This window comes from Hypomesus transpacificus, unplaced genomic scaffold (assembly GCF_021917145.1).
Source record: "Hypomesus transpacificus isolate Combined female unplaced genomic scaffold, fHypTra1 scaffold_27, whole genome shotgun sequence".
Taxonomy (NCBI): Eukaryota; Metazoa; Chordata; class Actinopteri; order Osmeriformes; family Osmeridae; genus Hypomesus; species Hypomesus transpacificus.
Genome location: NW_025813796.1, coordinates 3,322,974 through 3,338,556, shown reverse-complemented (window position 1 = coordinate 3,338,556; position 15,583 = coordinate 3,322,974). Strand labels below are relative to the sequence as shown.

Genomic DNA, 15,583 nt, shown 5'->3' with positions numbered 1-15,583 from the left:
GTATATAGTGGGATTTTTATCGACTGATTAGCTTGAGAACCGTATGCAGACATTGACTGTCTTACTTGGACTATAGATATTGCACAGTGCCCATGATCAAATTGGTGGCAGGCACACATACACACACTCAGATTCCTGGAATTAATAAGTGCACAGTGCCCATGATAAAAATTGGTGGCACAGACACACAGATTCCTGGAATTATAAAGGGCACAGTGCCCATGATGATGTTGGTGACACACACAGATTTATAGATAGATGGTGCCGTGCCTGTGTTGTAGCTGGTGATGACAGTTCTTCTCAGTGGCTTTGGTATCTACTGTACTGTATATTTCTCAGATCACAATAGAAATTCTCTATCATCTCTGAAGTACTTGTTCAACATCAGGGGTCCCCAAACTATGGCCTGTGGGCCGAATATGGCCAGCCCACACATTTGGACCGGCGCTCGGAACAATGCCAGAGACATATTTTGAAAATTTAATTTTAAATAGGCCTAAATGTTTTAATCAATTATACAAATTATTTGTTAGATTCACCCACCAACAGAATAGTACATTCAACATAACGTTCATTCGTGAACAAGCAGGTGCACGCAAGGTACTCATTCCGGCTCATGTAATTTTCTGTTATAAACTGACCCAGCCCCAAATTAAAGAAAGGAAAAATTATCTGGCCCTCGCAGAAAAAGGTTTGGGGACCCCTGCTCTACATCATCTATTATAGTCACTGATGTACATCATTAAATAATTTATTTATAATTATTTTAAACAAATTGCCACTGCTGTGGTACATTTATGCAAGCCTTCATCTTTCTGCTGTTTCCTACGTTATCAATTACTTATGTTGATCAAAATGTATTATATTGGTTCTATGTAAAATTGTCTTAGCACCACAAACATCTAGACAGTTACTTAATAACAGAAGTCATTACATGCTAAATGGTTCAGCCAATTGTCATAATTGTAGGCCTAATTCACCAAACAGCAGTTCTGCTAAGGGGTGTTTGCTATGTTTATATTAATGTTTGTATTTCTTCCTTTGTGCTATGTAATGCTGTAAAATAGTATTGTATTTTCTGTATCACATTTGCAGAAATTAGACATGATAACTGACAGATGAGACCCTTTGAAAGCAGCTGATTCAATGTTATGCCAGCAGTCAGCATTGCTAACCTGGCCATATCGGTTGTAAAAACAAATTTGCATATAATAAACATTATGTAATACGGTACCCCAAAACGTATTTGTGAATTGCCAATTGAAAGGTTGTCCAGCAAGTGATGATGCCTAAAGCAATGAAAATCTAATCCCTAGGCTATTCATTGTGACTTTGTGTAGTCTACACAGCAACAATTGTAGCCATAGGCGATTTTACTGCGGGTGCAGAGGGTGCATTTGCACCCCTACTGTTGGGATGAAAACATTTTCATTTTCAAAACTTACAGTTTTATTGAAATGCTTACACAATTTTGGTATATTTTTTTTCTAAACATAACACACAAATCCAACAACTGCACACACAAAATGCTAAATATCACAAACACGTCTCAAAAGCAAACATTTGTTTGCTTTGTTTGTTAACTTGTTTGTTGACTTTTACCATTATATTACATTTTTGGATATATCATATAAACACCGTTATTCAAAACCTAAAGCTCTTCTTTTTAGATAATGAAAAATTTATGGTAAACAAGAAAACACGATTGAAACCAATTGAAACCAAACCAAAACATTTTTCATGTAAGCATTTGTGGTTGTGAATACAGTATTACACAGTACGAAAGAAAGAGTGTAGTAGGACAGAAACCAAACCTAATTTTGAAAAAGGTGATTACAGAATGGTGTGTGTGTGTGAGCCATGAACTGTAGCATGCAGTAATATATACTATTTTCTACAATATTGTCAGAATGTCTTCTTATAGTCACTGTACTGTGGCACAGTAAGATACAGTAATCCACCAGACTGTGACCAATCATGCAGTGCACTAGAGTCAATGGATCCATGGGTGCTAAAATATATGTTTGTGCGGGGGCGGTTTTAGGCACGGGCAGACCGGGCAGCCGCCCGGGGCGGCATTTTTTCATGTCACGTGGGGGGGCGCACGAGCATTTAAAAAAAAGAAATCTCTGCACGGTTTTGTCTTATTTATCATTTCAGTTTGTGGGGAATTGGCATATTGGCGCCCCTTCAGGCAGCTGCAGGCACCCCTGCTTGCTGAGACTGTGCTGTGCAGCATTTTCGTTTGCCGCTGGCAGGTAGTAGCGGTGCTCGTTCCGTGGGGTGTCGGGGGGCGACTGGGTAAAGGGCGGCACAACATTTCTTTCTCCCGGGGGGCGGGGGGACTAACCTATATTACAGTAGGTTGTTACATACCTGGACAGGATGCTGGCAAAACTGCTGGCAATCATGGACCATCCCTCACCCCCTCCACAAAATCCTGGACAAGCTAAGAAGCAGCTTCAGCCACAGACTCATTCAACCCCGCTGCTCTAAGGAACGATACAGGAAATCGTTCCTCACAACCGCAATAAGACTGTTCAACTCATCTACCTCTGTCAGAGCCACCATCACAGAACTGCACTAAACCTGTCTCCTTGCACTTTATTCCATTGTATTGTATTGTATTTTATTGTATTCAAATATACCGGCTGCTATGACAACTTAATTTCCCTTCGGGGATGAATAAAGTAGTCTATCTATCTATCTATCTATCAATGAGTGTTTGCACATGAGAGGAGTTAGTGTGAGGCACTGATGAATTAGCGTGGCATTTTGATTGGTTGTGTTTGAAAAAGGAAATCAAGATGCCTACAGTTAGAATTTTGTGTGTTACGTGGAGAATTGTGTGTTGTGTTTTGCAGGATTTCAGAAATTGTGTGGAAAGTGAGGAATTTGTGTGTAAGCATTTGAAAAAAACTGTAATGTAAAAAAAATATTACATGTTTTTAGAATAATTTTAAGTGATGTCAAAGTTGTATGTTCCATCATCGTTTGTTGTACTCTAATGATTAATTTAACATTTTAAGATCTAGTATTAATTTTGAGAATTGTTTTGTAAGAAAAAAAACACTCTTGGCTCCCCCAGTTTTAAAACCTAGATTTGCCTAAGACTGTAGCTAATAACCTTCCAGTTCTACCTATTCACTAAACCATCCACTTTAAATGTAGTCTTTTTCTTAGTTAGCTAGCCATAGGGTTGGATATTGTTTTAATTTTATTGATTCCAATTCCAGTTTTCGAATCCAGTTCTTATCGAAACTCAGAGAGAAAAAATTTGAGAATACAATGTTCTGTTAGCTAGCTCTGATTCTGATGTGCAAATAGACAAAAAACATGCCACGCTTTCTGTACTTTCAACAACATTTGTGGTGGTGGTAGGGAGGAGAGAGGCGGGGCTAGCGGCCATGCTTCGGTCGTTTTCAAGCCATGATGTCTCTCGAGGAAAAATTTATATCGCACTCGCACGGTCGAACTTCATTTTATCATTGGCGGGCCAGATTCTTTGGGCAGGCGAAGCAGAGAAAGGGGAGGTAACCTTTCCTCTTATGACGACAATAAAATGTTCAAATCGGAGCGTTTGAGCTTTCCTTTTCTCAAAGGCGGAGAAGATTATTGATAGAATGTATTTCTGTCAGAAGGTAGGCCGGAAGGATGCACGACAATGAAAAAGAGTTGACTGCATTTATTAGGCGACGGCGGATCATGCCACATTCCAAGGCAGAGTCGTTAGCATGAGTGAGAACATGTCTTACAGAAGGCCCTTATGTATGGTTGGACAGTACAAATATAGAATGCACAGAATCGCTTCCTCGGGTCTCAGTGGTCAGTACATTGATACAGTAGAACAGGCAAAACAGGTGAGGATGTCGTAACTCATATGAGACCAATTTGCACATGTTTACTCCTAACTGTCTCCTAAGAGTCTGGGTCGAGTGCGTTCCATGTCTATATTCGCTTTGTGAAGCGCCTCTTGACCTCACGAAAACCCAAGCTTCATGTACACAGAAAATCTGCATAACAAATACCCAGGGTTTGGTTTACACCTATCAACATTTCTAGCCACTGGGGGACCAAAGGCAGGCTAGGGGAAGTCATATTAATGTTAAATAACCTCCTAATGTGACATTTTCATGTCATGGGACCTTTAACAAAATTGTAAAGTGCAAACGAACACTACATTTTTTCATTTAGCAGACGCTCTTATCCTGAGTGACTTACATTAAGTACAGGGACATTCCCCCCAAGGCAAATAGGGTGAAGTGCCTTGCCCAAGGACACAACTTCATTCGGGAATCGATCTAGTAACCTTTAGATTACTAACCTGGTTCCCTAACCGCTCAGCCATCTGACTCCCTGTAAAACAAACATTTTTTGTGGGATTTAGTCCAGTGCTTCTGTGGCTTGCAGTGGCTGTTTTTGTATTTAATGTTTCTTTTCCATATATTAAAGCAAAAATGATAAATAATGATAGCAATTCTAATTAATACAATTCTATACATGGCCAGATATTAAAATAAGTAAATTAAGACATTGTATTTGGAGGACAATTATCGTGCATCTGGCAACACTGAGAAGGTGGTCGACCAATGACAGTTCTCTCTAGTCAGAGCTTGCACAAGAAGGTGGAACGTAAGGGAGATACCCTTTCCAAAACTTATAAGGGCGTAATAGCTAGTTTGTGAAAGACCCAGAGAAACACAAATATCCGACAATGCAAAATCCCGTTTTTGAAATCCCTGCCGTACGCATTTTTTAGGTCTCAAAAAGAAGACATGTCCGGGTAAAAGAGGACGTCTGGTCACCCTAATTAATGTTCTGTTGTTGTCATAAGTAGGTTACAACCTTAGGTATTGTAGGTGAGTGTTACTGTCAACAAATGAGTTGATCAGTAACCCATTTTTGTTTTTTGCTTTGATATTGAAAATGGTATTGGTACCGACTACTGAAATGTTGGTACAGTGACAACACTACTCCCAGCAATACCAGGCTCAAAAGACCCTGAATCAAACCAAGCATTCAACTGACCTCTATGTCAAATAAATCTAGCAATGGCAACAACACTGGGTCTGTCACCTAGCCTGGCATCTCCTAAACACACATAGGGGGCAATTACCCATGAAAAGACAGGAACCCCTATTATGTAATGCATGTGAACATTTATTAATACAATCAGGTACAAAACAAGTCTTTATTGAGCAACAGCTATCTTACAAGAAATTGTACCTTCAGGAGCTACTATACAATCCGTTTGGGAAGTAATCATTTACAGGCACATGCTACTATTGTAGTCCTCCTAACAGGATATATTCTGATAACAGGAGACAAGCTCAGTTGACAGGGAGGCATTTACAGATGCATGTATACACACACGCATAATATCAAAGCCATCCTCAAGTACACATTATCACACATAATTTGAGTCACAGAAAAATACACACAAATGCAAAATAATATTAACCCTTTTTTACCTCACATAATTAGTTGGGCAGGTGATGTGTTGGTATAATTGTCAATATGCAAAAACAGTACACTTGAATACATAAGGACGCAGACAAATCCAATGACAAATAATACCCATTACACTTTCTCAATTCTATGCCATTCAATCCTTTAAATCAGCATGTTAAGACACACTAAATATCAGGTCATGGTTATGACCTTTTTGAAGTTAACCCAAATCTTAAACAGCCTTAGATTCATGAAAATAGTTTAATCTATGGTGGCAATAGAACGATAACAATGGTACATGAAGTGCAATACCCACAAATGTGTTTCAACAACTGTTGTCAGGAAGGGGTGAAGGATAATATATTTTATATTTTACACCAACACCCTTAAAACGACAGAAACGCCACTAGAATCACTTTCTGAGAAGACATAACCTCAGAGCATTACCTTGGTAGTGTAATACTATTGAACCACATGCAAATTCAGTTCTTGTAGAAGTCTTCCAGTGTGTATGCAGTAAAATACGTCAGATTTTCCCAACATTACAATACCAATTTCAGTGCTTGCTCTAAGTAGAGCTGTCCCTAACAACAACATTTATACATTTCCCCATATTCCTAATCTTAACATTTAGGTCAATATTATTTAATAATAATCTAACCATGGATTCCAGACCCTGGTGTGAGAAATAAATGTCTGCAGAAACCAATATGGCCTTTGGATGTATAATGAACATCTATACCTTGGAGAGCAGTCCAGATTCAGGGGCAGTGGCTTTGATGATATTCTGTACCTCCTTGAATTTGGGGTGTTCCTTGTCAGCAACCAGCTGCAGCAGAACTGATTCGCTCGTAGTGATGATGATGCCGGTCCGCGCCATTCTCTGAGATGGTGAGGACAGGAGAGTGGGAGGTTAAGGGAGTCAAAGAAGACTTATTCATTAATTAGGTTTAGGTAAATGGTAACATCCTATGTACAATCAAAGGTTAACACAGACAGTCAATTAACAGAGACTGATTCAACACCACACTATATTAACAGAGTATTGACATACTAACCTCCATGGCAAACATTCTGTCCATCATACTGCGAGAAGAGGTGGAGTCAGCCACAATATGAACCTCATAGCCCCGTCCTATCAGGTCAAGAGCAGTCTGCTGGATGCATACATGGGTCTGGGGTACAGAGAACTACTAATCAGATTTGGAAGCTCCTAGGGTGCTTCATCATGATTGTAAAAACATGTTGTGTATGCATTTTAATTGTAGGGCAAGACAATACCCAGATTGCAAATTAAAACGTCTTCTCCAGGGCGTGTATCGACCCCCCCGACCTGTTGTTTTTAACTCTTTTGGGGGGGTACAAGTCTTAATTAGGGAGGTCAAACCCCCCCCAATCCCCCCCATAATTTGAACCCTGACAATACCACTAGGTGTCAGCAACACCTAAACACTAAACACTCAAAGCAGAAAGGACAAGAGAAAACAAAATGTTCTATGTTGTGATTTATTGTTCAATGGCAAAAGCAAAATAAAATAATGTACCTCAACTCCAAACAGCACCACACTGCGGACCTCTGGCAGGTCAGTTAGAGTGGCCTCCACCTCCGGAAGCACCATGGAGAACTTGGTCTTGGGAAAGACCAGCCTGGCACCAGTCAGGTCCAGCTCCTGTACCGTGCTACCCAGACCTTTAGGGTACTGCTCTGACACAATAATAGGGATGCCCAGGATCCGGGCTCCCTGGAGCTGAGGACAAAAATAGAGAGGGAAAGACGGAGATGAGGTACAGAGGGAGCTTAGAATTTTGAAGTTAAGGAGGTCAAGGGACTGAAAAAAAGTCTTCTTTATGAGAATGTTTTTTTCAATATATCAATGTGACATTTTTGTCACAGACACAATATACAAACCAGACAATGACCACCGTTGACCATGACCAGATATCCCCTGATGTTTAAACCACTGTAAGAATGTCCCAATTACTTTTTTTTTGAATAGTGTCAAACTTGCAACAACAAACGTAAGAGGTTTGATGTGAAGCTTGTTGTTCACTTTTGTAATGAATCATACTAAGCAGAAGACACCAAAAACATACAATACAAGCGCTTTTTGGATAATTAAATCTAAAATCAAAATGTGGAATTCCGTCCTTCTGAAATTATTTTGTGATTTGAGAAATGTATTCTCCTAACATAATTCTTCAGTCTCAAGTAAAAGGCAGTGACGTGCGGTGATGTCAGTAAGAGGGTAGGCACTGAGTTATGAAAGCCAAATTACCTCATTTATTGTTTAGGCTGTACGCACTGGCTGTAAACAGTACGCACAAGCGCGGCACACATGCACGGTTGATATCAAGAAATGTCCAATCAGGATGAGATATCTTACTCTCATGACATGACATATCGTAGTCTCTCTCTGTCGCACACGCACGCACGCACACACACACACCAATGTCCAGCATCAGAATGCAACCATCTTTATCCTTAATTATTGCACAGCGGCCAATTACGTTTGTCAGTCAGCAACAATGAGAACACACACTGCTCAATTGAATATGAAGGCAAATGGCTTGAGGTCGGCATTAATTCAACCAATTCAAAATTAAACCCAAAATAGTTTGACTCACCAATCGGTAGATTAATTGTAGATAAAATCCATCCGCCGCTGTTTCCTCGCTAGCACAGCCATATAGCCAATCGTTTTTGTCATACCAATCCCTTTGAAACGAGCGGACCATTTTTGGTCCCTTTTGCTGGTGTAGTTCAGCCTCAGGCAAGGTTGGCATAGGCCTCCCTCTTGCTAGCAACTCATTTTTGCCATTAAAATCGCACTTTGAAAAATGTCTTAGTTCTACGATATGGGGAGATACTGCTAGCCTGACGTTGTCATACTCATAATTGTAGTCAGAATATGAGTTAGTGATGTGTCGTTCGTGAACGATTCGTTCATTTTGAACGAATCCTTATAAGGACTCGGGAGTAACGAGTCCTGTCAACGAGTGATTCGTTCATTTCCCGACTCGGTCTTTCTACGAGTCTTTGGATCATTTTTCACGTGACCTGCATAGGCTCTGTAGCTAGAGGAAACGAACGATTCGTTCCTTTCCCGACTCGGTCTTTCTACGAGTCTTTGGATCATTTTTCACGTGACCTGCATAGGCTCTGTAGCTAGAGGAAACGAATGATTAGTTCCTTCCCCGACTCGGTCTTTCTACGAGTCTTTGGATCCTTTTTTCACGTGACCCGCATTGTATTTTTTAGTAGAGGAAACAGTTTCCTTATTCCCTTTCGCGTGGCCGCTGTTTTAGTAAGACGTGAATGAATGATATTCGCTCAAGTCATCATACTGACTGGTTTTGTTATTTTCACTTTACATTTACATGTACAGTTTAGTGCAGTGTAATTGTTTGACGTGATAATTAAATGCTAGTGTGATAATACATGACCAAATCATACAAACTCATGATACATTATTTTAATGCAGGAATTTATTTTGAAATAGTATTTGCTGGTGCACATGTCATGCACTAACCTACAGTGGACGTATAGGGGCTATACGTCCTTTGCAGTGGACGTATAGCCCCCAACCCCCCCCCCCCCCCCCCCCCCCCCTGAAATGAACAAATGACTCGAAAAAAGATTTGTTCATTTTACTGAACGAGATTCAAAGAACCGAATCAGTAAAAAGAACCGAACTTCCCATCACTAATATGAGTCTGAGAACTCTCCGTTGGGCTTTGACTACAGGGCGTGTTTCAAACGAGCCTGGAAAACAAATGCCTCTTCGCTCAATTGGATAGATCTACAACCAATCAGAGCAACAGAGTATGTGACGTATGTTAAGCACCGCATAGTTGTTGTCAACAGAACTAAACTACAAGCAGACTTGAAGTATGCTTGAAGAATGAATACAAACGATTTTTGCCGGTGTTGTAAAATTAATTTAAGGGTAGGGAGAGTACTTGTTCACACGGTCAACCTTTTTGAGCGAAACAATAAAGGGCAATGCATATACGAAGTTCTCCGTTTAGGATTACAACTCCATCGGGGCCAGCTGATAAATAAAAATTTTACCGAATCCCGTAGGAAGGACGGCAAAAACATATTTTCCATCGACTAATGCCTTGATTGCGTCTCTCTGTTCCTCTTTCAAAATTAATGCGCTGTCGATGTCTTCTAAAACAGACTCGATGGCAGTATCATAACATCCCAGATCTCCAGCGGTAGCCATGTTTGTTCAAAACGAATTCACCTTAAGCGCTCTTTTGTGACGTGGGTGATTACGTTACTGTTGATCATCTGTCCATCATCGTATAAAGCCCGTCCTGGCAATTTCATTGGTTCGCCCAGATTCTGGTTTTCTGTAGTTGGTCCCCAATACGAGACCCTCCAGACCCAACTTCCCGACCAAATTTTTTTTGGGGCGGGGAGAAGTTGGGCTGGCAGCCAGGCTAAGATACTGCTGCCGTCATTTTTACTTTGAATTTCGCGGGGATTACGTTTAGCTGGTGTAATGACGTCAGCTGCGCAAATGTCCAGTAATATCTCGATTTTAATTGGTCCATGTTTGATACGTAACGTAGATGATTACTGGCATAACATATTTACGTGCAAAGGCACAGCAGAGTTGTGCTTTTCGACGTACATGTTAAAGAATACAGGATCGAAGTGCGCAACATGAGTTTTTCGTTGTCGTCCGCAATGAATGGACAGTAAAAGCAGAGCCTGTTTAAGGAGAGCCTGCCCACTCCCTATTAATCCCCATTGTACCGAATTTTGTTGCAGTTCCACCAGACTTCCACTGGGAGTGATCGCGGTCGAGTGCATGTTGAATGGGAGTCTATGGAGCTAAACGGCTAAATTTGCCTCTTTCGCCTGATTGTTGTTGATAAATCTCAGATTGGATTATAGTTTTTGCATGTTCAACATGGATTACAGGTCAAAAGTTGAATGAACGAGTACTTATGTCCTTTCTATTTCTTACAGGGTAAGTCGTTGTTGCCCATAACACGCTAGCATTCTGCTAACAAATGTTGATTGGTTAGTGAAGGACTGACTACGACCAGAGATCCCGCTTGATGGCATCCGAAGCAGAACCAGAATGTCAGAGCATTAGAAACATTAGCAACAACATTAGCAGCCAAAACTCTTTCTAGCATGTGTATTGACAGGGAGAGCCTAACCTGTCAGCTGTGTTGTCGATGCCTCGAGAGTAAAGTGGAAGTAACCAGAGCTTGCCGTCAAGCAGTACGATGTGTATGACGTCAATGCCATTTTCAAAGGCTTTTTAGAACAGAAAGGTGACTTAAAAAAAAATCTAACACCCAGTGGTGTGTATTTTTTTGGCCTCCCCTTTCGATTTCAGAATTCAAATTACTAGACAAAAAATTATATCCTGAGAAAAGTGGATTTTGAGGGGTATAGCTCCATAGACCTCCATTCATTCTGCACTCGACCGTTAGCGCCCTCATATGGAACTTGAGTGGAACTGCAACCAGTTCAGAACCCGGAAGTTTCCCGAGAGTGGGAGTTCTCTCTTTATTAGACATTCTCTGGTAAAAGCACTGCTTTCTACCATCTTGTTGTATTTGATTATGCGTAACTGCTACATTTGTCATCGTAACGTCTAAACAAGTGGAATAACACACATATTGCATGTATAAATCACAAGAATAATCAGTAAAAATACTAATACAAGTTTATTAAATACAATTATTTTATAAAATATTTTACGTTTGAATTTTGGCAGGGTAGGCAGTGCCTACCTTGCCTACCCTGACTGCACGTCACTGGTAAAAGGCAATCATTATCACTGTCATACCACATCAATGGTGGGATGTCAGGTGGCTGAGCGGTTAGGGAATCGGGCTAGTAATCTGAAGGTCGCCAGTTCGATTCCCGGCCACACCAAATGACGTTGTGTCCTTGGGCAAGGCACTTCACCCTACTTGCCTCGGGGCAATGTCCCTGTACTTACTGTAAGTCGCTCTGGATAAGAGCGTCTGCTAAAAATGACTAAATGTAAAATGTGATTAGGTTGGAAAGGTAAGGATTTGAGGATTTTCTCCAAAACGTGCAACATTTCTGGAACCGAGTGCTGGTTTTATTGAAGTAATTAAAGTTTTGTACAAAATTAAGATTCTCAAGCCACAATTAAGATTAAATAAACAGTAACCTTAAAGCACCTATAAGATCTTGGTGTTATCACACCGTACAATTTACATATTTCACTTCAACAAACAGTTCACTGTGGAAGCAAATGCTTCTATTTTTCAGCTCTAGAAATGCCCTATGAGGTACACTGAGGAGCTAAAACATTATGACCACTCACAAAGGAAGCATATAACAGTGATCATCTTCAAACAAGGGCAATTGACTGAGTCTATCTAGATTAGATGGTAAGTGAACAATCAATTATTGAAGTCATAATATTGAATTCAAGAAAGGCTAAAGACGCACTTGTTCCGGAAGTACAATGGTACTTAGGAATGATTTGCTGGACCTGATGTTAGTTTCCTCCAGGAAAACAATGACTTTTATTGAGGGACTTGTTTCTCTTGTTGGTTAGTTGTAACTGATTTAACTTCTTGTACTCGCTTTGAATCATATTATTGTTGCTTGCTTTCCTACAGGTACACTCTTGCACTTTTGAGGTTCATGTTGTTTAATTGTAACTTGTTTAACTACATGCTCCTATGTTTCTTCCCATTGGCACTTATTTCCTTTTCACAATGTATGCTTCAGGTTTTGGCTACCCACAATGTCGTTGTTTATGATCTTTGACCTATGCACTTTTGTTAAGGTCTCTTTTGGAAGTCGCTTTGGATAAAAGCGTCTGCTAAATGAATAAATGTAAATGTAAGAGAAATGGGCAGGAGTAAACTTAGCATCTTTGGTAAGTGACAAATCGTTATGGGAGTGTCCATGATGGCCCCTGCCCTCTGTTAAATGCACTTACAATGGACAAACAAGTGTTGGAACCTTGAAGCAGTGGAAGAAGGTCACCTGATCCGATGAGTCCGGTTTTCTTTTGCATCTCGTGGATGGTTGTGGCCGTGTGCGCTAATTACCTGGGGAGGTGATGGGCCCTGGATGCACAACAAGCTAGTGGAGGGAGTGTGATGCTCTGGGCAATGTTTTGCTGGGAGACCCAGGGTCTGGCCATTCATGTGGACATCAATTTGATACATGCAACCTCAACAGTTAGAGACCATGTACGTACACCCCTTCATGGCAATGGTATTCCCTGATGGCAGTGGACTCTTTCAGCAGGATAATGTGCCTTGCCACACTGCACACGGTGTTCAAGAATGGCATGGAGTACATGAGGAATATTCAAGGAGTTATCAAGGCAATCAACTTCACCATATCTCACTCCGATTATTTTGCCCACACAAAGAGAACCAACAACATATTAGGCAGGTGGTCATGATGTTTTGGCTTATGAGTGTATGAGCGTCACTCTACAATGACTTGATCCCCTCCAACTTTAGCTTTATATAAATATAAAACTTTTCCTATAATAATAATAGTATTACAATAAATATTAAATGCCCCAATCCTCTGCCCTATAAATGAAAAATTGGAAATCATACCAGCCTCTGTCCCACACTGATGATGTCACCAAAGTACTTGATTGCTGGACGGAATCTTTCTTGCATGTCGCAGCAAAAGAATGCTGTGGTGCCAGGGGATAGGTTGCCCAACATTGTCACCTGAACAAACCCAAAGACAGTTAATTATGTAAACATAGGCTCAGTACAATTTCTTTCTATACATTTTAATTTTTTTATTTAGTCCAGACAGCAGTCCAGTTTTTTGGCTGGAGCTAAATTTAAGGGTCTATGGATTATGGCTGACTGCCAAGAAAAAAAAAGAGTCAACAGCATGTTAATAATTTGTTTCCTTATCCAGCTCAATCCTCTGTCAAATATTTCTGATGATCTCCATTCAAAATATTAATTCCAATGGTTTTCAATTTCTGTAGGCTACTGTCTTCAGTGGGTAGGCCTACAACATCAGCGGTAGTGATTGCAAGTGTGTGGTGAATATGTAGTCTAAAGAACAAGTGCACAACAAAGGAGTTTGAACGTGAATATAATGTATTTTAAGTCATCAAACAACACTGCAAGAGATTTATGAAAGTTTATTTGAAAGTTTGCATTGTGCCAGTGCCATTTACCCATTTTTAGTCTTTTTGCTGAAGGCTGAGCATGTTAACTTAGCAACTATTGTATACCACGTGCACGAGCGTCCTCTAGATGCAACATTACTCAATGAACTGTGATAATAAACTATAGTTTATATATAACCTCATAGTTCACATCAGTGTAATCAAATAACTCCAAACAATTAAAACACCCACAGTACTGTCGCTCTTGGCTCACCTCTGTTTGGAGAGGCACTAGGCGAAGTTTGCATTTCTCAGTCACCCCAAATCCTGTCGGCAAATCAATGTACTGTGCCCATTCGTCTGAATACAGTTGAATTATAAATTTACTGTGGACGTCGATCTGAGGTCCATATAATGACAAAAACTTTTGAATAAGCAATTCATATCCATATCCGACGGGTACAGAGGACGGCCTCGAAAACAGAGAAAATGAAAATAAAACATGGACATGACTGTTGTTGGTGTGACCATCCGCCATGATGGTTTGCTATGAAGTTCTTCCGTTTTACAGCTACGACATAAATGAAGCAGAAATTAGTAGAAAAAGAAAGGGACATTTTCCATATCAGTTTCGTAGCATAACCTCTGTGTACAGTTTGGCTGTAAAATATGATTATGAAATGTATTAAATCTTATGATGATAAACAGCTTTTATTTCATGTCATTGAATTGTTCCCCAGTTAAATGTCACTTGGTGTTAGCTATAATTTGTTTTATTGTTTTGTAACAATGATGATTTCTTTTTTATTATTTTGTGTTCAACTCAATAGGCTAGTGTACAATGATAAGCAACGTAGTGTGACCTCTGCACTTGAAAATAATATCCTCCAGAAACATTACGATTGACAAAACAACCTCAAACGTTGGACGTCAACGTCCAACGTTTTGAGTGCCTAATTCCAACATGCCTAATTCCACCTGCAGGTGGATCACAGACTTTCTGTCTGACAGGAAGCAGTGCGTTAAGCTGGGAACAAAAGTCTCTGACTCCCGGTCCATCAGCACTGGATCACCTCAGGGCTGCGTTCTTTCTCCTCTGCTCTTCTCCCTGTACACCAACAGCTGCACCTCCAGTCATCCGTCCGTCAAACTCCTGAAGTTTGCGGACGACACCACCCTCATTGGGCTCATCTCTGGTGGAGACGAGTCTGATTATAGGTGGGAAGCGGCCAACCTGGTGACCTGGTGCAGCCAGAACAACCTAGAGCTCAATGCGCTTAAGACAGTGGCGATGGTTGTGGACTTCAGGAAGAACACAGCTCCACTCACCCCCATCACCCTGAGTGACTCCCCAGTCAACACTGTGGAGTCCTTCCGCTTCCTGGGCACTATCCTCTCCCAGGACCTCAAGTGGGAACTGAACATCGACTCCCTCATCAAGAAAGCACAACAGAGGATGTACTTCCTTCGGCAGCTGAAGAAATTCAACCTGCCAAAGACAATCATGGTGCACTTCTACTCAGCCATCATTGAGTCCATCCTCACCTCTTCTATCACCGTCTGGTACGCTGCTGCCACTGCCAAGGACAAGAGCAGGCTGCAGCGTATCATCCGCACTGCTGAGAAGGTGATTGGCTGCAATCTGCCTTCCCCCGAGGACCTGCACACCTCGAGGACCCTGAGGCGAATGAGGAAGATTGTGACCCTTTTGAGATTGTCCCTGTTTAAGTCACTCCCCTCCGGCAGAAGGCTGCGGTCCATCAGGACCAATACCTCACGCCACAAAAACAGTTTTTTCCCTTCCACTGTTGGCCTCTTCAACAAGGCCAAGGGTCCACACTGACTCTAATGACAACTTAAAACACATTACATCACACAATTGTATCTTGCACATTAGTATTTTTTTATAATATTTATTTTTATTTTATTTTTTATATTGTAAGTGGTAACTTATATTTTATTGTATGACATCTTAGATTTCATTTTATTGTACATTTTAAAAATTCTAATTCCACTTAGTA

The 15,583-nt window shown here is 40.7% G+C and overlaps 1 protein-coding gene across 1 annotated transcript; it reads right to left on the bottom strand.

Annotated features, from left to right (window-relative positions):
* Positions 1-5,139: 5,139 nt before the first annotated feature.
* Positions 5,140-14,107, bottom strand: isoc1 (isochorismatase domain containing 1). The gene is made up of 5 exons (XM_047015071.1): positions 13,837-14,107; positions 13,045-13,164; positions 6,996-7,199; positions 6,510-6,626; positions 5,140-6,334 (listed from the first exon to the last, which is right to left on the bottom strand). The coding sequence occupies exons 1-5, from the start codon at positions 14,098-14,100 to the stop codon at positions 6,188-6,190; spliced, it is 852 nt and encodes a 283-aa protein (XP_046871027.1). The 5' UTR covers positions 14,101-14,107; the 3' UTR covers positions 5,140-6,187.
* Between the last annotated feature and the right edge of the window lie 1,476 nt (positions 14,108-15,583).